Source organism: Somniosus microcephalus, chromosome 4, assembly GCF_052327205.1.
Source record: "Somniosus microcephalus isolate GS21.2 chromosome 4, FLI_Smic_1.0, whole genome shotgun sequence".
In the NCBI taxonomy this organism is placed as follows: Eukaryota; Metazoa; Chordata; class Chondrichthyes; order Squaliformes; family Somniosidae; genus Somniosus; species Somniosus microcephalus.
The window spans coordinates 265091524-265115407 of NC_140990.1; the positions used below are offsets into that span (position 1 = coordinate 265091524).

The 23884-nt window shown below is 39.6% G+C and overlaps 2 protein-coding genes across 3 annotated transcripts in view; one reads left to right on the forward strand and one right to left on the reverse strand.

Annotated features, from left to right (window-relative positions):
- The window catches only part of galnt5 (polypeptide N-acetylgalactosaminyltransferase 5), a 76549-nt gene extending 62382 nt beyond the window's left edge, over positions 1 to 14167 (forward strand). Inside the window, exons 7-10 of one of the 2 annotated variants that reach the window (XM_085986322.1) lie at positions 5558 to 5893; positions 6726 to 6806; positions 11172 to 11330; positions 12536 to 14167. In XM_085986322.1, the coding sequence (XP_085842448.1) occupies positions 5558 to 5893; positions 6726 to 6806; positions 11172 to 11330; positions 12536 to 12676 (717 nt within the window). In that variant the 3' untranslated portion in view covers positions 12677 to 14167. The remainder of the gene's footprint in view (positions 1 to 5557; positions 5894 to 6725; positions 6807 to 11171; positions 11331 to 12535) is intronic. The other variant, XM_085986323.1, reaches the window with a different exon arrangement.
- Positions 14168 to 19545: 5378 nt separating this feature from the next.
- Positions 19546 to 23274, reverse strand: ermn (ermin). Its single transcript, XM_085986324.1, has 2 exons — positions 22176 to 23274; positions 19546 to 20779 (listed from the first exon to the last, which is right to left on the reverse strand). Exons 1-2 carry the CDS (start codon positions 23086 to 23088, stop codon positions 20415 to 20417), a joined length of 1278 nt encoding a protein of 425 aa, XP_085842450.1. The 5' UTR covers positions 23089 to 23274; the 3' UTR covers positions 19546 to 20414.
- Between the last annotated feature and the right edge of the window lie 610 nt (positions 23275 to 23884).

The following is a 23884-nucleotide window of genomic DNA, read 5'->3' on the forward strand; positions in this document are numbered from 1 at the left end:
GGTGATGGGGGTCTGGAACTCACTGCCTGAAAGGGTGGTAGAGGCAGAAACCTTCATCACATTTAAAAAGTACTTGGATATGCACTTGAAGTGCCGTAACCTACAAGGCTGCGGACCAAGAGGTGGAAAGTGGGATTAGACTGGATAGCTCTTTTTTTGGCCGGCACAGACATAATAGTCCGAATGGCCTCCTTCTGTGTCGTAAATTTCTATGATTCTGTGACACTATTTGAAGAAGAGCAGGGGAGTCCTCACCGCTGTCCTGGCCAATATTTATCTCTCAATCAACAACACTAAACCTGATAATCTGGTCATTATCAGATTGCTGTTTGTAAAGACCTTATTGGCTGCCATGTTTCCTACATTACAGCAATATATACTATTATATAAATGCAAGTCTTTCTTCTATTTCCTCGGGGTTCTCCTGATAAGCTGCCATAACTTCGGACTTTCAACCGATATTCTGCCAAAGTTACAGCAGCTAATCAGGAGACCTCCGCCCCGGAGGAAATTCCTAGTGTCCATTATGCCACACCAAGTATCTTGATGCAGACAAAGTTTCCTTTTCTGTCTCTCTTCAGCCAAACCTTTTGCTGATGACCACTTAATTACCAGACAAAATTCATAACTGATTCTTGAACAGGAAGATTTTAGCATTTTTAAACTATTAGTCGCTCTCATGTGGTGTTGTACACATGGAATCACAATCATGGGTAGTTTTCAGGTGAAGCAGAATTAGAGGATGAAGGATACCAGAATGCACAGATGGACTTCAGTCACAGTTTTAAAGTCGTGCATTCTGTTCATATTTTTTATATAATAATTTGATTTATACTATTATATGTAGTGAAATAGCAAAATGTACAGCAATTTAGGAAGCAGAGCAGCAGAATTGGTTGGATCGTATGACTTTCTCCGCACTGCAGACTTAGAACTTGGAAAACACACAACTGAATTGCTGCAGCACCATCATTGATGGGATGGTGTAATTACAGTGGCCCAGAAATTTGGGTCGAGGGCTTCCCGCGGGTGCAAACCTCCGACCTGCACTTACCTTGCGCGCTGGCTGTTGAGCTGTGGGCCCCCGTGGAATTCCGATCCTGGGCGGCCTCCTCCAACTGCCGGCGCGCAGTGCTTGCGTATCCCAGGGCGCAGTTCGTTCGATGCGTCCCCTGGGATCACGTGGGCCATGGGGAGCCAATCGGAGTAGGGAATAAGTTTGACAGGAAGGGCTGCCAAACTTATAAATACTACAAGCCCCAAAACATCACTAAATCTTCAAATAAATTTTTTTTAAACATCATATTTTTGAAATAAACTATAAATTACATGAAATAACTATTTTAAACAATTAAAATTTTTGAAAAAAATAATTTTATTTTCTAACAGGGCTAAAGATAAACTTGCCTTTCTTTAAAGTATTTAAAAATAATAAACCTGTGGAAAAAATGTTTTAATTTTAATTAATTCACCACTTACCTTGTAAAAAGCAGGCCTTACACCTGCTTTTTATATGTGTAACTTCTGGAGACTTACCCTCCCGGGAAAACCTGCCAAAAAAAAAAGTAAGTTCAATGCGCACGCGCAGCCTCTCCTGCGCACGCGTTCGAACTCTGAACCCCTTCTTTCAGGGGAACGGAAGTGCCGGTTTCCCGCGCATGCGCAGTGCATGCAGGAAACCGGCACTTCCATTGGGCTTACGGGTGAGTACCCCAAATTTCTGGGCCACAGTGTATTAGCAAAAATGAGAGCGCATAGAATTGCAGATAACCCTGTGACGGGGTTTGTAATTGGTTGGAAGGAAGGAGACAAAGAGTAGGGTTAATTCTCTGATTGGTGGGATGTGACAAGTAATGTTCCCAGGGATCTGTACTGGGGCCTCAGCTTTTCACCATATAATGACTTGGATAAAGTAATAGAGAGCTGTACATCCAAGTTTGCAGATGACGCTAAGTTAGAGGCACGGTAATTTGTGTGATTGGTAGGAGGAAGGTACAAAGGGACATAGACAGATTAAATGAGTAGGAAAAACTATGGCGGATGAAGTTCAGTATGGTAATGTTTGGATCTGAGAAAGACAAAGTTCTGGCATTTTCTGTAGTATAACAAGTTATATCTAATAAAGTTGGGAGGACGAGACTTCTTTGGAGTTTGCATAGTTCTGTGTTGGTGTTTGTATAGTTCTGAGTTGAGGTTTGTGTAGTTCTGCGTAAGTTGGATACTTGAGGGCCAATTCATGAGGGGGAAACATCTTGAACAATAGCTCAGACAGTACGTTCACTCCTATCAATACCCATGTTTACAGACCATGCCACTCCTACCCTGGGTAGGTCAGAGGAGGCCTGTCTTTGCTGCCTTCGCTTTGCTACAGAGACAGTGAACAAACTATCGCATCAGCTGTGCCATGACTTGGAGACAACCTCAACAACTGGGATGGCTTTTTCCACAGCTATCAAAGTCACAAAAGCATTAAGCTTCTATGCCACAGGATCCTTCCAGGCCACTATGGGGAAACATAGAAACATAGAAGATAGGAGCAGGAGTAGGCCCTTCGAGCCTGCTCCGCCATTCAATATGATCATGGCTGATCATCCAAATTCAGTACCCTGTCCCTGCCTTTTCCCCATATCCCTTGATCCCTTTAGCCTCAAGAAATATATACAACTCTTTCTTGAATATATTTAATGAACTAGCCTCCACCGCCCTCTGTGGCAGAGAATTCCACAGGTTCACCACTCTCTGGGTGAAGAAATTCCTCCTCATTTCAGTCCTAAATGGCTTACCCCTTATCCTTAGACTATGACCCCTGGTTCTGGACTCCCCGGCCATCAGAAACATCCTTCCTACATCTAGTCTGCCCAGACCTGACAGAATTTTATAGGTTTCTATGAGATCCCCTCTCAATCTTCTAGACTCCAGTGAGTATAAGCCCAATCGACACAATCTCTCCTTATACGTCATTCCTGCCATCCCAGGTATCAGCCTGGTGAATCTTCGCTGCACTCCCTCCATGGCAAGAACGTCCTTCCTCAGGTAAGGTGACCAAAACTGCACACAATACTCAAGGTGCGGTCTCACCAAGGCCCTGTACAACTGTAGCAAGACATCCTTGTTCCTGTACTCGAACCCTCTTGCTACGAAGGCCAACATACCATTTGCCTTCTTAACCGCCTGCTGCACCTGCATGCTTACCTTCAGCGACTGGTGCACAAGGACGCCCAGGTCTCTTTGCACTTCCCCTTCTCCCAATCTATTGCCATTCAAATAATAATCTGCCTTCCTGTTTTTGCCACCAAAGTGGATAACCTCACATTTATCCACATTATAGTGCATTTGCCATGTTTCTGCCCAATCACCCAACCTGTCCAAATCGTACTGGAGTTTCCTGACATCCTCCTCGCAGCTTACCCTCCCGCCCAGCTTTGTGTCGTCTGCAAATTTGGAGATATTACATCCAATTCCCTCGTCCAGATCATTAATATATATTGTGAACAGCTGGGGTCCTAGGACCGATCCTTGCAGTACCCCACTAGTCACTGCCTGCCACTCGGAAAACGACCTGTTTATTCCAACTCTTTGCCTTCTGTCCACCAACCAGTTCTCTATCCAAGTCAATACCTTGCCCCCAATCCCATGTGCCTTAATTTTGCACGCTAATCTCTTGTGTGGGACCTTATCGAAAGCCTTCTGAAAGTCCAAATACACCACATCCACTGGTTCTCCCCTATCTATTTTACCAGTTACATCCTCAAAAAATTCCAGTAGATTAGTCAAGCATGATTTACCTTTTGTAAATCCATGTTGACTTTGTCCGATCCTGTCACTGCTTTCCAAGTGCTCTGCTATTACATCTTTTATAATAGACTCTAGCATTTTCCCCACTTTTTCTCTACCACCTTTTTTGAATAGTGGGGTGACATTAGCTACCCTCCAATCCATGGGTACCGTTCCAGAGTCTATCGAGTTCTGGAAGATGACCAGTAATGCATCTACTATCTCTAGGGCCACTTCTTTAAGTACCCTGGGATGTAGACCATCAGGCCCTGGGGATTTATCGGCCTTTAGTCCCATCAATTTTCCTAACACCATTTTTCTACAAATACTGATTTCTTTCAGTTCCTCTCTTTCATCAGACCCTATGTTCCCCGGCATCTCTGGGAGGTTATTTGTGTCCTCCTTTGTGAAGACAGAACCAAAGTATGTATTTAGTTGGTCTGCCATTTCCTTGTTTCCCATTATAAATTCCCCTGATTCTGACTGTAAGGGACCTACGCTTGACTTCACTAATCTTTTTCTCTTCACATATCTATAAAAGCTTTTACAGTCAGTTTTTATGTTCCCTGCTAGCTTACTCTCATATTCTATTTTCCCTTTCTTAATTAATCCCTTTGTCCTCCTTTGTTGACTCCTAAACTGCTCCCAATCCTCAGGATTATTGCTTTTTCTAGCCAATTTATATGTCCTCTCCTTGGATCTTATGCTATCCCTAATTTCCCTTGTTAGCCACGGTTGAGTCACCTTTTTTGATAGATTGGAACTATTGATAGATAAGCCATCCTGCAGTTTATTCCTGTATAAAGCGGATGACCGATGCCATGTTTAGCGTTATAATTTTCCATATAGATAGGACGTAGCAACTGGAGAGGGCACAGAATGTTTTCTGCCTGGCAGTCACCCATCCCCCCCACCCCCCAGGAGTCCAGGGATTTATAGATGAAACCGGCATCAACCCCAGTGCCTGAACAGGAAGGGATACTACAAGTAGTTTCTGATCACGAAACTATCATCTTGCATATTGGTACTTCTATTAAGAGAGTGCACATGATGTTTTTACAGAAATACATGGTGCCTGCATTAATAGAAGGTGATTCAACAGATTGGGGGGAAGGTTGGTGTAAGTGGTTTCTTGGAAGGTGTGTCTGACTCCTCTCACCTTGGCTGACCTGTTAAGATGATTTCTTGCAACACCGAGTAGCCATGCGAGACATTGTGGAGGTGGCACTTATTGCCAAGGTCACATCCTTTCACCACGCCTGTACTGTGTCCTTGGACAGCCTCCACCACTCTGAGCCTAACGGGGACCCCCACATGAATCTCACTGAGGTGAATTTCTAAAGGGAATCATAGAATTTTGGGTCTCTGTTAACCTGATGCTTAACTTCTGCTCATTGTTTGTGGCTGTTCTCCTCTTTCTCTGTTCAGAACTCCTCCATGTGGTACTGGGCTCTTTAAGCTGCTGCAGATATTTAAAGCTGTTATCCCCCACCCACCCGCGTCCCCATCTCGCCCAATCAGAGATGGAAATCCCACCTCTATTTTGCTAAGTAAACTCATGCCGGAAAATTCACCAGGGTCAGTGGCAGGTCATATGGGGTGGTGGTCTTGCCCTATCACACTTCAGCAACAAATCCAACCATTGGGTCAAATGGCTTTTTACTGTTCCTAAAGATTTCTATGTTCATTTTCTATTATGACCTAAGGCTCAATCAGATTTAGAGAGTATTTTTGTTGAAGTAGTCTTACTTGTCCAAATATTTTCTTCATGTTTATGGAACAGGTTTGGATGTGTGGAGGAGAAATTGAGATTATCCCGTGTTCAAGAGTGGGCCATATTTTCCGTGATGGCAATCCATACACATTTCCAAAGGACAGAATTAAGACAGTGGAGCGGAATCTGGCCCGTGTGGCGGAGGTTTGGCTGGATGAATATGTTGATGTTTTCTACGGTCATGGTTACCACCACCTTCTTAACACGAATAACATAGAATTTAACATTGGAGATCTAAAAAACCAGAAGGAACTCCGGAAAAAACTCCAGTGTAAGAGCTTCAAGTGGTATTTAGAAAACGTCTACCCTGATTTACAGACGCCTTTAGTGAGATCTGATGGCTTGGTAAGTTCTTCTGATGAGCAATGTTATTTAATGAAAAATCAGGAGGAGGAAGCTGGAGATGTAATAACTTTCTTATGAATTAAAAAAAGGTCATCTTAGAAAATGTGAAAGTTATCATAGTTGCTATAGAAAAGACATTAATTGACATACGCAGAGAATAATGTTCAGTGGACAATTTAATACACAATTTAATTGCCTTCGAATGTCACAAGCAAAAGCTGTCTCAACTGGATGAAAATGTTTTCAGTGGTATTTAATTGTGGCACACTGCCATTTAACATAAAGTGTGCTTGAGAATTTAGTGTAGTTTTGAAGCACATCTGTTCTCCACATCATAAATTTCTGCTCAGGAAATTCAGAATCTGTCGTCTTTCCTAACTATTACTGGTGATCCTTATTCTCTATTGTATGTTTCAAACATTTGAAACTCTGTGTGAAATCCTACTATGTGATATTAGCATAAAAAGACATTAACACTTGTTTCACTGGTTGCTGTTTAAGAAAGGCATTTACACTATTTGCTACTATCACATAGTACAATTTCACCCAATTGTTTAATAAAAAAACATGACTGCCTTTGATATGATATCTTGGTTACATTAGTGATCTCAAGTGTGTAAAAAGGCCTTCAGCTTTCACCTTCTAGCAATATAACATGCTCAAGGTCACTCCTGTAGCTTTAGGTTGACAATTTATCAGTATAGCTCTCAAGTGCAATCAATATTTTTGAAATATATGGATAGGTGGATATTGATATTTTAGCACAGGTTAACAGTATTTAACAATATACTGCCTTTTCTGCATTTGATTAATGATTGTTATCAATTTTTAGCTTTTTAATGTTGGAACAAGAAAATGTCTTGCTGTTGAAAATGGCTCGTTTTCATTTGAACTATGTGATATTAATAAAAAGGTAAGACAATAACTGTTATATTGGGGCCGATTTTGGTCTCTCTACCACCCTATTTTTCAGCAAGAACAAAATTGCAATGGAAAACTTATTGCTGTATTCCTGCCACCTTTGCGCCCACTTCCATTTTGGTCCAGGCCTTGAAATAAGCTGCTAAGGCTCCCGGAAACAGACAAGAGCCTCATTAGTATATGCAAGTTGGGGTCCTATGACGTAAATAGAACCCCAATACAATTTCGATGAGTAAACGTACGGTGCCCACACTGTAGAAGTCCCGCCCACAACAACACAGTGGAACGTGGCCAAACCAACATCCCTTAAAGAGATCGCTGGAAGCTGCTGAAAATATGGATACTGCATGAATTTTGGAGCATTTTTTGGGGCCAAGTTGAGCATAATAGCTCCGCACCTTCCACTGCCCCTCATCCCAATCAGCCTAGCTCTCCTCTGTTCAGTTCTATAGATGGGCTGCTGGATTTCTCACTCTTCCCATCGGCAAGCTGTCGATCAGCGCCAGAAAAGCACAGGCAGTTCACCTTTCAAATTTAAATGACGTCCGACCAGTAAAATGATTTTGGTGTCTCACTGGTGACATCCGACAGGTGTCCTGATTGTTCTGCACACCGCCTGCCCGATGTATCCTATACATCAAAATCATTCCCATTGATTGTCATTTATTGTATTATCCCAGTTATCTGAGCACTGAAAGCTGCGCCTTTCAACAATGATTTTCTATGGGCCAGAAATTCAGTGGGCTTTGTGCCCAGTTACCGCCCAAAGAGGGCTTCTGCGCCAGTAGAGGAGTTTGCGCTGATATTCAGCACGGCGGTAGCCGGTAGCGCTGCGCCGGCACCGATGACGTCATCGGTGTGCGCAGTGCCCCGGTTCCGCCCCGCTACCGGCCCGACCCCCATATTTAGTTGCGGCCGCCTCTTCCGCAGCGGCCGCAAACAACGATGTGAAGACCGGGCCGTGCTGCAGCCTTAGTGGCGCTAGTTAAGGTGGAGGTGCGGCCGGCCGCTTTTTCGGCGGCCGCCTGCCCGCACCTCCTTCCCCGGCCTCCTCCACCACAGCCCCCCCCCCCCCACCCCGCGGCATTGCCGGCTGCTTTCCGGGAGCCCGGCACTTCTCCGTGGTGCCGGGCTCATTTGCCGGCACTAGCGAGCGGCGATCTCCGAGTTGCAGGCACCTCCCCCTTAAGAGAAGGAGGCCTGCAGTACCGCAGCCTGCCGCTCCGCAGCGGGTGGCGCTGCGGCACCTACAGCGCTGAAATTCAGTTTCAGCGCCCCAAGCGGGGGCGGGCACACCCTGGAATAGCGCCCGGTTCCGACTTGGGGCGCAAAAACTGAATTTCTGACGGGCGCAACTGGCTCCACGCGCAGCGCTAACTTTTGGGCGCTAGCCAGCTGGTGGGGCCAAAGTGAATTTCTAGCCCTATAAATTTCTTGTACTAAGGGCTGCAAAATTAAGATTTAAAATTAATGCAAGACATCAGGCCATTTAGCGGTGGCAGAAAACAGGCAGATGTAGATTAGTCTCCTTTTACATACCCCGTGTATAAGTCAATGGAAAGGAAAATTGGGTGAGGTATATAACGAGCAACTGATCCGCTACCACCCATTTTCTGCCACCATCAAAAGTTAAAATCAGGCCTAATATGTGAATATTGTGGTTAATATATATTAAATTGGTAAAGTATTAATATCCCTAAGTGTCTTATGCTGTGTATTCAAAACTCCCTGCAGTTTAAATGAGTATTAAGATAATACTACTGAAAAAGCAAGTTTTCAAAAACAATGTCACTTTTCTGAAAATTTAAAGTATTATTTATCAGTTGATGTAGAACTAGATACCACATTAATATTTTGGATTTCTGTTTTAGGCTTTGTCCTGAACCCCTATTAACTTTTAATAAATAAAAGTACCTACAGTTATGTTTTGATCAAAGCAGGTTGAAGCTGAATTTTTGATCTAAGGCTGGTATTTCAAAATCCAAAGAAAGAAAAAGAAGTAATGTTGCACATGAAATACTTCCCTGATACTCCATTATGTAGTTTGTTAGTATAATCAGCTGTATCCTGATTTGTTTTATTTTCCATGCTTGGCATAACTGTAAGCAGACCTTCTTTGTACCCCTTGATGGAATGCAATTATACAGTTAGTTCATTCAGCACAGTCAGAACATGAATTTTCTTTTTATTGGCCAACATCGCTACATGATGCTGGAAAATGATAAGGTAACTCTAGTAATAGTTTTTTTTATCTGCTTAATGTTGGAACATTGGAGAAATCAGTCTTTTATATGAACTCCTTTACTTTCATGTTTTGAAATAAGGCCAGATTTGCAGGAATGTTTGCCAGAAGGATATTTTCTTAAGTTTTACTAACTGTATGTTTTGTGTGAAGTTTATTAATAGTGAAATTAAAATTCTTCCTTTGATTTGGTAATGCTCCACTAAACTACCAGAAAAGTACAAGAATTAGTTACACTAAATCCTTTATGTCCTATTCTGGCTCAGGAGAGCAACAGCTATTTGCTTTAGTTGTGTCCTTTCCTGCTGCACATGCAGATTCTGTAAATATATATTGATGGTAAGAAGTAAGTGCTACTATTCACCCTGGGAACCTTCAGTTTATTACGGTTGAACTATTTCAGTATTCTGTTTGTTGAGACTGCCATTATTAAAATAATCTCAGTGAGGCAACAAGCCTGTTTAGTTTGAATTCAGTAATTCAACTAGTTTGAAAATGATTCAGCACAGCAGACCATAGCACTTTGAATCAGGTCAGTCATTCCAGAATGGATTTTCCAGCAGGCATGCATATCAGTGCTAGCTTCGCCTATCAAATACACCAAGCTTCCGAAACTTTATTGTGGGCAAAGAAAAAGCAAATACTTTGCTCAACCAGATAAAACAAGTTTGTTGGAGATTCTGTGTTAGAGAGGGCACACAGGTGGGAAATCGCATCACATTTTCATCTTCCACAGGTGTTCTGCAGTGACACAAGTTAATAATATATTGCTTATTGCTATTCTATATTAATATTTCTCAAAGTAACAGTGGACTAGTCAAACACTAAGATATGTCTGTAAAATGTTGATAAGTATATGTGATGCAGCTATAAATCTATTTTATTTGGACGAAATGAAAATTTAAACACAAGTTCAAAATTAACAGCCTATTTGTCAGATAGCCTGCACACATAACAATTAGGGGGAAGAGAGAGCATTCAGTTCTGAGGGCAGACACCAGTATTATTGAAAGCACCACTTTTTCGATGGTGCTTCTTTGTTTCATATTGTAATAGAAAATAAGAGGGCTTTTAGCAATGGCAGAAAATGTAGCAGATCGTCGCCCGTTATACACCTCGCCTAATTTTCCTTTCCATTGATTTCAACCATTGCCGAAAGTTGAAATCAGCCTTAAGAACACAAAGTTTGGAATGGGAAATGGCCATTTAGAAAATCAGGTCACTTCCTCCCACCGACTGTGTACAGTCTGCCCCATTATGGCCTCTGCAATACCTTTTCGCTTTCTGGGGGAACAGTTTGCATGAATATTCCCTAATCTTAAGTGAAACCCCATAATGCCTATCCTTCCCAACAGATGCACTATTCAAACCTGGCCAGCTGCCTTCCACCAGACCTATTCACCTCGCGCCCCCCCCCCCCCCCCACCCCGCCTCAAGCCCTAGCAGAGGTATATAGTACCCACTCCACTACATTTATTCTGGTGAAGTGGGGGGGGCAATGATTTGTGGGGCCCTTATATCTACATGTTCTATGCTTATCAGCATTTTAAAGCTATCTTCTAGTATTTGATTAGTTTTGTTCCCAATAGCTTCACGTTGACTGTGTACTTCCCTTGAACTATTGATAATTTCACACACACTTTTTCTTTTTCTAGCTGTCCTATTAGACACCTCTTCAATGTTTACACATTTGTTGTTTCCTATTCCAATATAGGTTACTTCTCATTGATCTGCATTAAAATTCATCCACCATTCCTTACATCACATTTGGAGTTGGAATGGTATGATATTTTTCTGTCTTTTGGGAAAATAGTAGACCTCACTGCTTTTTGTGGTTGGAGATGGGTGTTGATCTCGTTGCTACTTATTCGTAGTTGCAAATTCATTGCATCCAACTTAACTCCTGCAGCCACAAAGTAGCAACTTCAGTGCAAACTATTCCTAAACAGTTTTCAATGAGGATGTATGAGAATTAACCAGTTTTTCCCGTTTATCAAAATATCCTCACTTACAACATCTTGCCACATCCAGGATGAATCATTCTTGATATTATTCAGAAGGGTTGGCTGAATTACCTCTTGCCAGAAAAGCTTTAAATACTTATTTTCTTCGCAGAACCAACATTTTAGCCATTCGTGGTTAAGACTAATTAAACAGATGGACACATGCATAGCTTTATTGGACATGAAACAGGGGTTGGGGATGAAACCCTGTGATAATAAAAACAATAATCTAAGGTGGCTCCATCAGTCCTTTATAGCTGAATCAACATTGGTAAGTACCTACATAACTTTGAAGTTGCGTCTTTCCATGCCCTCCATGTAAAATCTGAATATCTCCCCCTCACCCCTGACAGAAGTGAAATAATTTAATATGATAATGTTTACCATATGAACTCTCCACACTGGAGCAAGGATTCTCTTTGGTCACAGCAAAGAGAACTTCAGGAATATGCAGGTCATAATTAATTCATCCCCCCACCCCCCCTTCAGCTGTAAACATTCCCAGTAATTTTTCCGATTATTTTGAAAGCTTTTTTTAATTAAATGACACATTCTGCCCGCCTCCTGCTCGATGGAAACAAGTCACTTCAAAATTGACACCTGTACATATAACATTCTTCAGATGGCGTGAACCCATATATTTTGGCTTTACACAATAATTGGTATTGAAGTCCATACAACTAGTTTAATCTTCATTCTTAAAATATCTGTAGCCCTACCAGGAGAAATTATTTTTGGCTTGAAAGGCAGAATGACATTAGGCTCCAAAATACCAGAGTATGCATCGTGGTTGGGGGGTGGGCGTGGAGGAGGCAGGGGGGCATGCTCCCAGATCCCTCAACATTAATTTCACCTCTTCAGACCATGTGCCCTTCAGTAACTTCTAAATTCATCACAGCTGCAAAGTGTTTTTATGTACTTTTGGATTTTGTCCCTACAATAAAAGTAATCAAATGTGGGACTTTCAGTGCCATCCCTCACCTTTGCATGGCCTATGGCCTATATTCAACAATATTTTTTGAGATAGCAGCTTTTGCAAAAGCTGCTATCAGCTTCTGCTAGCTTACTAGCTTGGTGTGCATGGACTGGCCACTGATCTAGTAGAAAGGATGCCACTTTTTTCATGGATTTTGGATAATCCTTTACAAAAGTCCAAAACAGATGTGTAACATGACCCTCTCAACTCCTTTTAATTGTCCTACATTGTAGTTTTCAAAGAAGTTTAAGAATTGCTTAGTATCGATATAAAATGGCATTTTAATCATTTGCTCTCTTGGCTTTATTCCTTTTTTCCCCTACACCGTAGAAGTAAACACCCTCAGGAAAGGGGGAGGAGAGGGTTGTAAAACATTGTAAAAAGAAAGCATTACGTGCCTACAATATTTAAAGCTGCAAAAGTTGTTTTATTATAATATACAGAATGACCCTTTTAAGTTGTTAATGGCATGCTAAATATTACGTATTTTCATTTTGTAGACGGATCATATTCTTTGGGAGATTTCTCAGTTTCCTTTGTGTTTAGAAGGCAATCTATTTGGAAAAATCTTGACGATAAACACCTGTGATCCAGTCAACCCACACCAAAAATGGCAATTTACTAACTATTATAAGGATTGATGGAGGTAACGATGGTGATGGTCACTTCTGGTGGCGCAAACATTTATAAGGGGTTGTGATTGTTTGAAACAATATTTGGTTGGATGGGTGCCAGGACCAGTGAACATTGAACAAAGAACATTGAGCCATCCTAAATAAGGTGCAAACAAGTTTTACAAAGAAATGTTTCCAGGTGTGAACCTGAAAGAACTGGAACACAGGGAGTTATGCAATACTTGGCTTCAGGCATGAACAAATAATATTTTCCTGCTCTTACAGAAAAGTCAAACCTGACTTTGTTTCATCTGCTCATGTGGTGTAATTTTCTACCTATTTTATTTTTTAGAAAACTGTGGAGAGTAATTTATTGTAACAACAGCAAATGCAAATCTTCTGTGAATTAATGTAATTTGGACACTTTTCATTTGATGTTGAGTGCTTTTAAAATTATTCTTTCATATCTGTAAAAAAAAGAAAAAGCTTTAACTGTTCATGTCCAAATGACAAGATTGGGTGAGATGATAAGAAAATAATTTAAAAAGTAATTTTACTTTTAGGTTTTCAAGTTTTTGTTTTTATTTGGCTTATTGTAACACTTTCATTCATTAGAAATTAAGAAAAGGACATTTTGTATGTAATTTTCTGTGATAAATTGGTTTCTTTATCTTCAAAAGGCTTTCTTTTAAAATCAAGTGCTTTACAGTACATTTTCACCAGAAAACTTTGCAGATCAACTGTTATTCTGTACACCTTGGAATCCAAAGTTGTAATCCAGTTAATCAGAACCAGGAACAGTTTGCAACTAACGGAAAGACAACTGACTGATAACAGATGGAAAGTGAAATATAAATAGTACAAGTTGTGAAAGAAAGACTTGCATTTAGATAGCGCCTTCCACGACCACCGGGTGTCTCAAAGTGCTTTACAGCCAATGAAGTACTTTTTTTGAAGTGGAGTCACTGTTGTAATGTGGGAGCCAATTTGCGCACAGCAAGCTCCCACAAACAGCAATGTGATAATGACCAGATAATCTGTTTTTGTTATGTTGATTATGTGAGGCACAGCATTCGTTGTGCAAGAACAGGCCTACATAAAGATCAGCAGAGCAGTTGATGAAAGTATAGGCTGGATTTCCTTAGGTTTCAGAAAGCCAGTAAAGTTAGTACATCAGCAGTAAAGGCAATGTGTATCAAGTGATTTCTTTTGCAAGCACAAAGGAACCTTCTAGAATAGTGTTTCTTCTTGACCTATAGCAGATAGCTTTAATGGAAACATTTTCAATTGATGTTCGCAATTGATAGTTCACATACAGATTATAGATTTTTTTTAAAAATTAACTTGAAGGAATATTGCTACTTTGGATTTGTGGCACAATGTGTAGTTATGTCCCAAACATGCCAGAGGGGGTCACCCTTATACTTGTAAATGCAGCCACACAGGGTCTACAAACCATGCAATATCCAGCAGTAAGAAATATTTGTAACGCTGTGAAATAAAAGACTTTTGTATAAATTTGTTTCTTTAAATTGTAAACAGCTCCCCGACTAGTACAATGATTCATGTGTTTATTCTGCGTGAGAATTGCTTCACTCATTTTGTCAATGGAAGAAGGCCAAAGCAGTTGTAGGCATGGGGATGGGATTCAGTTTTTTAGCTTTGGTCCTAAACAAACAATCTTTTCATAATGTCAGCACTGTAGTGGATATAAAAATGATTCAGATGATAGAGAGGCAGTATATTACTTTCTGTATGGAGAAAATAGATATAAATGCTATTTAATGTTGTTTAATTAGTAAATAATTTAATGACAAGTTATTGTATATGTCTCAGTCATGGTAATTACTTACTTAATATTTCAGTCAGGAAGTATTCTGTACTAGCTACAGGCTGACGCTCTCTGTCCAAGTTTTTGAGTCCCAGTAGGTTATCTGACTGCTGTGGTGTGTTTCTTGTTTTTAGTCATTTGATCTGAAAAGCTGAAGCAAATTAACAGGGAACCTTTTATGGGCCATTTTCTAAACCACTAATGGTTTTGCAAAGTCACTAATTTTGACTTGGTTTATTTTTTTAATTCTCTTAATTTTTAAATACATTTTAGACCACCATGTTCCCAGTCAAGAGGTGTGCAGGTAACCTACTTCTAGGCCCCTGTCACTACTACTCTTGATACAGCTTCATGGAGGAGCATGTGCAGCATGAGATGATGACCTTTGTTCCAGATCTCAGACATGCCACTGGGGGAAGTGTTGAATGGCCTTAAATCTTCCCTCGTTGACATGAGGAAGATTGGGAACTGCCAATATGGGAATTGCGAGCACCAACATCTGTCCCAACAGTAAGTTGGAGCATTAGCCCACTGCATGCTTAAACTTCTGGCTGAATATTTTGAAAAAAGCTTAGCTGGTTACCATCAAATACTTGCAGTTTTACTATATTTAGGTTTGCACCATTGAAATGAATGGAAACAGGAAATAAAAAGCTCATGTTTTGGACTGAGCTATCTTTAAATTCTTTGCAATGACAGATTTGTTTTTTAGTAACTGTGATACCTCTGCCAGTAAATGTACTACAATGTTTTACATAAGTTTAAGAAGTGCTAAATAAAATTATGATGTTTGTTAGTGTAATTGTATGACATATATGCGTATTAATTTGGTTCAATCCTCTCTGCAAATTGCAAAATAGTGAAACATAATGAAAATATTGAAAATAAACAATTGTTCCTCAACTTGGTAGCAAAATAAAATTAAACATTAAATTATTTTGCAATTTACATACATAGGACTGCAGAGCAGATGTGAATAGAATGATGTGCAATGGGCCATCCTTTATTTGAAATTGCGTATTCAAATTTCAGTGGTTTTAAAATAGACTCCAAGATTTACTCTAACATGTCAACTTGGCTTAGTTAGTAGCACTGTTATCTCCGAGTCAGCAAGTTGTGGATTGTGGACTCTTTTCTGATGTGAGTATAATCTAGGCTGACAATTCAGTGTACTGAGTAAGTGATATAATGTCAGAGGTGCTGATTTTTAGATGAGACATTATGCCTTTTCAGGTAAATATCCCACGATACTATTCAGAGAGCAGGGAGCACTCCTGGTGTCTTGGCCAACATTCTCTCCAACCAACACCACCAAAAAAAGCAGCAGAACTGGTCAATCATCTCATTGCTGTTTGTGGTACCTTGCTGAGTGCAAGATGGCTACCACATTTACCCACATAACAATAGTAACTGCACAATGTAATTGATTCTGCAAAGAGCTTTGGGACATTTCTGAAAATGTGATAAAGCACAATATAAATCCAAGTTCTTTCTTGCTCTATACAGTGCTGGTCTCATCAAAATAAAGCCACAATCCAAAGCACTGTACATCAACATCATATAATATTCCATCAACATTTACTAGCATTTTTTAATGCTCAATGCTGAAGTGACTGGGTTTCTAGCTTAATTAGGATGATCTGATAAATACAGTCTCATTTCAATTGCAGAGTGTCAGCTTTAAAGAAGCAAACCGCCATTATAAATCTGCTAGAATATGTTTTAAAGGGACAAAAGTTATTGGCAGATCAGTTCTTCCAATATGGTATTTCTTTTTTATACTTTTTATGCTAAATCATTACTTAGGATATGACATTCCCACTCCACCCATGATATCAAGGTCATGAGGATGAAGATTCCACAGAAACTGCAAATTATCGTGACATCCTTCTCCTTCACTCCTAGTAGGAAAATGTATCTCGCAACAAGTGCCCAAAAGAAGTGTGCACACAACAACAACTTGTATTTATATAGTGCCTTTAATGTAGTAAAACGTCCCAAAGCGCTGCACAGGAGTATTATAAGACAAAAAATTTGACACCGAGCCACATAAGGAGAAATTAGGGCAGGTGACCAAAAGCTTGGTCAAAGAGATAGGTTTTAAGGAGCAACTTAAAGGAGGAAAGAGAGGTAGTGAGGTTTAGGCAGGGAATTCCAGAGCTTAGGGCCTAGGCAACAGAAGGCAGGGCCACCAATGGTTGAGCGATTTATAATTGGGGATGCTCAAGAGGGCAGAATTAGAGGAGCGCAGATATCTCGGGTGGGGGGGACCTGAAGGAGATTATAGAGATAGGGAGGGGCGAGGCCATGGAGGGATTCGAAAACAAGGATGAGAATTTTGAAATCGAGGCACTGCTTAACCGGGAGCCAGTGTAGGTCAGCGAGCACTGTGCTATAACCAGAGGAATAACAAACCGCTGAGCACATTTAGAATAATGTGAGAATTAGAGGAATTTGCATGAGTCGCAATGTGATCTGGCATTTAAACAACTTGTAGAAATGACTCTTTAACATGAGTAATTAAGTTTTAAGTTTGTTACATGATGTAATCACAACAGAACCTGTACTAGTTTGCTCATGCTGTGACTAACAAAAGTTAGTTGTTTAACATGTGTGATACTGCACGTAATACAAACAAAGAAAATTAAAGAAATGAAGCACCTGACTCTACATTCATGAACAGCATTGTGGAGGTACAGGTATCCTGTATTTTGTGCAGTGATTCTGGTTAGTAAAAGTAGGAGGCTCCTTGTGGTGTGGATATTTGAACATAATTTTCATCATTTCTGAACTATTTACTCAACATTTCCAGATATTTACATTTACTCTGTAAGGATTGTTGTGTTTTATACTTGTTTTGATTTTTTTTTTGCTAACACTTTCATACTGGAGCAGAGTAATGAGAGCAGCATTAACTTGCTCATGTGGTTGAGATCGGTCTGAAGAATAGATGAGATTAAGAGTCCACAGACGTGTAGGAAAGGAAGTACTGTAATGAAAGAATTAATGGATTTATCCCCAACGTTGAATGTATATTGTTTAAAATTGTAAAATATCATTAGTTTACCATACTGGGAAAAGGGGACTTTGTTACACTGCATAATAATAATAGGATTGGGCAGAGTCAACATGGACTTATGAAAGGGAAATAATGTTTAATGAATCTGAGAGAGTTTTTTGAGGTTGTAACTAGCAGAATAGATGAGGGGGTATCAGTGGATGTGATGTATTTGGATTTTCAGAAGGCATTCGATAAGGTGCCACACAAGAGGTTATTAAACAAAATTAGGGCTCATGGAATTGGTGGTAATATACTAGCATGGATTGAGGATTGGTTAATGGACAGAAAACAGAGAGTAGGAATAAATGGGTCATTTTCGGGTTGGCAGGTTGTAATTAGTGGGGTACGTGAGGATCAGTGCTTGGGCCTCAGCTATTCACATCTATATCAATGATTTAGATGAGGGGACCAAATGTAATTTATCCAAGTTTGCTGATGATACAAAGCTAGATGGGAATGTAAGTTGTGAGGGGGATGCAAAGAGGCTTCAAGGGGATATAGACAGGCTAAGTGAGTGGGCAAGAACATGACAAATGGAATATAATGTGGAGAAATGTAAAGTTATCCACTTTGGTAGGAAAAATAGAAAAGAAGAGTATTTTTTAAATGGTGAGAGATTGGGAACTGTTGGTGTTCAGAGGAACCTGGGTGTCCTTGTACACAAATCACTGAAAGTTAACATGCAGGTACAGCAAGCAATTAGGAAAGCAAATGGTATGTTGGCCTTTATTACAAGAGGATTTGAGTATAAGAGTAAAGACGTCTTACTGCAATTATATAGGGCCCTGGTGAGACCACACCTGGTGTATTGTGTACAGTTTTGGTCTCCTTACCTAAGGAAGGATATACTTGCCATAGAGAGTGAGAGTGCAATGAAGGTTCACCAGACTGACTCCTGAGATGGGGGGGATTGTCCTATGAGGACAGATTGAGTAGACTAGGCCTATATTCTCTAGAGTTTAGAAGAATGAGAGGCGATCTCATTGAAACATACAAAATTCTTACAGGGCTTGACAGGGTAGATGTTTCCCCTGGCTGGGAGTCTAGAACCAGGGGTCACTGTCTCAGAATAAGGGGTCGGCCATTTAAGACTGAGATGAGGAGAAATTTCTTCACTCAGAGGGTGCTGAATCTTTGGACTTCTCTACCGCAGAGGGCTGTGGAGGCTCAGTCGTTGAGTATATTCAAGACCGAGATCGATAGATTTTTGGATATTAAGGGAATCGAGGGATATGGGGATAGTGCAGGAAAGTGGAGTTGAGGTAGAAGATCAGCCATGATCTTATTGAATGGCGGAGCAGGCTCAAGGGGCCAAATGGCTTCCTCCTGCTCCTATTTCTTATGTTCTTATGCATTTTGTTCCGTGATTCAGTTTTCATGTTGCATTGGCACAGATACTGCAGTATAAATAGAGCATGAAGTGGTAGTGCCTTGAATTTCGTGAACAGTTTGAATATAATAAACAAGGAGTATAGCTGTGCCTGTACAGGGTGAACGTTTAAAAATAAAAAAGGTTGGTGTTCGGTTGGATTGTCTGAATACCTTTAAACTTCATTTTTTTTTTACTTTTTAATATTGACAGTCTCCATTGGTTCTTTTCTCATAAAAATTTTAACCAGCAATTCAATATAGTAAGTGGCATTCTGAGCAGGAATGTAGCACACATTCACAGAGCTGTAGCTGCCTGACCAAAACATGTTGCAGCGCCAACAGTATAACTCCATACTTCTGACTCACACCAGTCTGATGCAGGTACTAGTATTAAATTGACAATTGCAATGTAATAGGGGCATTAGAAGGAACTAAATGTTGATAGAAAAGAATAAAACATTTTCAATAACTATGCCTATACAACAGGAGAGGTTGTTTGCTCCATAACAGATCTGCTGTAAAGGGGAGCAATACAATATCAATTGTTGTTCATTGTGTGGTATATGAGAGAACAGAATGTTACCAAGAAAATCACCAGCAAGTAAAAGACAATAATGAAAATTGTTCAAAATCCTTGGTGTATGGGTTTATTATTTCTAAGCACAGAATGAGCAGAAACAAAAATAAAACCGAAAAACAACTGGTTGTAAATATTACAGGAAATACTAATTGTTACAAGTCACATTCATAACAATTGCATCCTTGTAAATTTTGTAATACCCAATTCAACATCCTGTCCACAGCAAAATAGTACAGGATCATAAAAGGGACTTTGCTCGATGTTTGAAAAAAACTTGAACAAGAGTCATCTAAAGTATCCATTTGACCTAATTAACGATGGTCACATGAAATGAATAAGCTTTAATTCAGATTATCCACTTGCATAAGGAACAATTGTGCTGTATTTCAGTGTAACGATCTCGCAGAAACTTATTTACCCTTAAAGCGCCATTCACTACTTCTATGCACTAAATAAATGAAGTTCTGATTTATTCAGCACAGAATGAACTAAGCTTTTATTTTTCTTAACATACTATTGTTGAGCTGCTTGAAAGGCATACTTTTAATATACACTAGTGAGGTCATAATCTACGAAGTTACAAGCTAGATTTGAAGCAAGTGGCATAACCCTTTGCTAACAGCAGATTTCTGACGAGGTTCAGTTACTGAGCAATACATTGCATCCTGAATATCTCGCATCCAAAGTAGTGTTTGGTGAAGCTACGAAGCAAGCTAGATTTCTCATTTATTGGATTACCGCTCTAATGAATGTATTTCATGTACTTTGCAAGTTTGAATTCAAGAAGCCATATTGTTTATGCGTTTAAATTATATTATATTGAATGATAGTATCCTAGCTTCAGAAGTGAAAACAATTACATTAACTAATTAAAGTGACAAAAACAGAAATATAGTTATCTTTGCAAGTTTGTTTGCAGTATTTAATTTATATGCAACATTGACTCAAATTCATCAATACGCTGCTTAGTGTTTCCTTTTCTGATTTTGCGGTAAGAGACAGTGTTGTACCTGGAATAGCTGTGCTTGGTGATGTCAGGCCTCCTTGAAGCTCCTGGCCGCTCCTCAGCTGAATCAGTATTAGTTGGTGACTCTGGTTGAGAACTGAGAATGGGACTAGTTGAAGGAGACTCTAATAAGTCATTTTCCTGTTGGAATTCCTCTGAATAGATTTCTTCATCAGCCTCGGTATCATCAGCACCATGATCTTTTACATTTCCATCTGCTTCTCCATTCTCCTTGTAAGCTTCTTCTATTGGAAATGGGATCACCTCCTCCACTGCAGGGACTAATATTTAAAATATTAATGTGTTTCAGTAGAAGACAATTCCTGTGCCTGCTATTTTGATTTCTAATACAAGTTGCCAAAGATTCTTATCAGCGTTGGATAGTTGTAAATCATAATACTGTCAGATATCATTCTTATATGTTGTAAGCCAGCTGTTCTGGGCTGCAGAAAAAACCAAACACAGTGGGGTAGAAATTTGTCTTGGGCAGTAGCAAAAAAACGGCCGGTGTTGCATCGGCTGTCTTTTATACGCCCCACCCCGTACTCCGCTCCATTGAAGTCAGTGGAACTGAATATTGGGCAGGGTGTATAACAGGTGGCCAATGTGATACTACCCGTTCTGTGCTACCACCCAAGATCCAAGATGAATTTCTACCCCAGTATGTCCAATGTGAAAGAGCCCTACATTCTTCCAGTCTTTTTCTCATTCTCAGAAAAGAACTGTCACCTAACAATGTTTCCATCCTTCATATTTTCAACCCAAGTCTCTTGAAAGTTAAGATTGAAAAATGAGAAGCTATTTGCTTCATGGTTTCTAGTTGCTAGGAACAAGACCAACGCATTTTAATAGCTGTTCAGTTAATGTGCTCTGGACATCATTTATATAAGAGTATGTAAGTAGGAAGTTAAGGGCAAGGATACCCCTTGGAAAAACTACAATACTAGCCCTGTAATACTGAAGCGAGAAACTGAAGACTGACTGAATAGAATTACATAAATCCGGATGGTTACAGGTATGGTTGTTACTTTCACTAAATTGAGTACACAGGTTATATTCTGTTTCAGTTAAACATATAAACATTATATAGGTTGGTCAGTTGATCAAAACAAACAGTTTTTAAAATGTATGGAATTTGTAAGTCATTCTTTTCTTTAAAGTTTCCACTAATTGTAGTGCAATAATTGTCATAGATGTTTTTACATATAAAATACAACAATACATACATATACTTCAAAAAGCATATTTAATGTTGGATGGTAGTATGCCCTGTACCATTGATCTACAATTGTCACAACTAAATTTTGTACTTTTCTTTGTTAAAAGTCAAAAGATACTTTTTGTTGAAAAATACATGCAGATCACTCACTGCTATAATATATAAATTATATTAACCACATTTGGGGACAGCAATTTCTGTTTTATTATACCCTTGGATTTGTTTTAAATACGGGTTTGCTATTTTTGTGCAGGTTATAGATTGACCTTTGTAACATCAGCAGGAAATAGTATTGTTCTGTTGCCTGATGACATCACTCATTGATGACTACCACCAACTCATGCAAATTAACACACAATAGTATAGAAGTGTTTCTATCCAAAGATATAATATATGGTAAGGCACAGACACAAACAATTAACCATTGCTCCAAAAAAGAGAGAAATAATCTATTTTACCTGCTTCACTTCTCTCACCATCAGCAGAGTTTTCCAATTGACTGTTTTCTAGCATTATTTCTTCTTCTATTAAAGGACATGAAGTTACTACCTCAGATTCTGGATTTACATCCTGAATAGTCTTTACTGTAGGGATAACGGTTCCTGCTGCAGACAGAATGGCCTCTTCTGTAGGTGAGACCATCTTCTCTGTAGGTTGATTCATTTTCTCAGTTGATATAATTGTCTTCTCTGCAAGTGTGGCAGTCTGTTCAGTGGGCAAACTGGTTTGCATGGTAAATGGCATGGTCTCATCAACAGATGAACCAGTTTTCTGGGCAGATTGAGTGGCCACTTCAGGAGGTAAACTGGCTTCCTCAGTACATGGAATAATCTCTTCTGTAGGGTAACTGATTTCCTGAGCCGTTGGAATAACCTGTTCTGTAGGTGAACTGGTTTCCTCAATGCATGGAGCGGTCTCCTGTGCAGGTAAACTTGTTCCCTGAGCAGATGCAGTGGCTTTCTCTGTAGGGGGACTGGTTTCCTTAATACATGGAATGGTCTCTGCGGCTGGCATGTTCTTTTCTGCAGGTGAACTGGTTTCCTCAGTGCTTGTAATGGTCTCTTCTGCAGGTGAACTGGTTTCCTCAGTGCTTGTAATGGTCTCTTCTGCAGGTGAACTGGTTTCCTCAGTGCTTGTAATGGTCTCTTCTGCAGGTGAACTGGTTTTCTCTGTAGTGGATTTAGCTCCCTCAGTAGATGTAATAGTTTCAGGTAAAGTAAATGTGCTTAGCTCGCCAGTTGGGATTTTTTCTTCTGTTGATTGAACAGCATCTCCTGCTCCTATAATGTCAACCACTTCTGGCTGATATACACTAGTTATTGTTCCATCAGCTTCAAGTGAACTAGCTACAGTAGGGTTTTCTTCTGCCATTCTCTGCTCCCCACTCTGTAATACTGTCCAAGTAGAATTTAAATCTTTGGAAAACAAATGTCACCTTACTTCTTCTGATTACTTTAGTCAAATTCAAACTTAAGAAAAAGAAAGTTATAAAAAATTGTTTAAATGCTGTGCATCATGTTAGCTGCAACCAGAAACTGATAGGTAAAAGACAACCTAGTGAATGACTCTCTGCTTATTGGGAATACAGTCAGCCAATCATCAATCACATGCTTAATTATATTCATCAGATTGCACAATGAGGAGAAAGTTCCATTTTACAGTATAATTAATACACAATGTAAGGAGTTGAGTGCTCGCCTGTTGGTGGCTCATTTTCTTTACTGCACCAATGGTAAACAGTAGCCTTCACTGAAACTATAAATGGCTCTTTGTGTCTTGGCTCCTGAAAAATGAAGTGATTGTTCTAAATCTTTAATTCCTTATGAGTAACCACCTTGTATCCCAGTGTCGGGCAAAAACAATTTTATGCAGTCAGATTAAAATTCCCAGTCATACTGGCGTTGGTAAAATTCTAGTCATCTTATTAACTACTGCAAAGGAGATGTAATTCCAGTGATGTTTATAAGTATTAGTATTAGTCTACAAAGAACTAAAACGGAACTGTAATGTAGAAATATGCTTGATCAAATCAGACTTAAATTAGTAATGTTTTTATTGAGGTTATTCACAGCCTATTTTTAAAATATTGTTGCTAATCAAATCAGCTATACACTAATATTGACACATTTTAGTCTAATTGCTCTTATGAATATAATGAGATTAGATT

Bases quoted from the DNA above. Each gene is read 5' to 3' on its own strand.
- ermn (XM_085986324.1), bottom strand. From the start codon at position 23,088: ATGGCAGAAGAAAACCCTACTGTAGCTAGTTCACTTGAAGCTGATGGA. The intron at 20,780-22,175 runs GTAAAATAGATT...TTTAAATATTAG, and splicing joins TGGTGAGAGAAGTGAAGCAG to TCCCTGCAGTGGAGGAGGTG.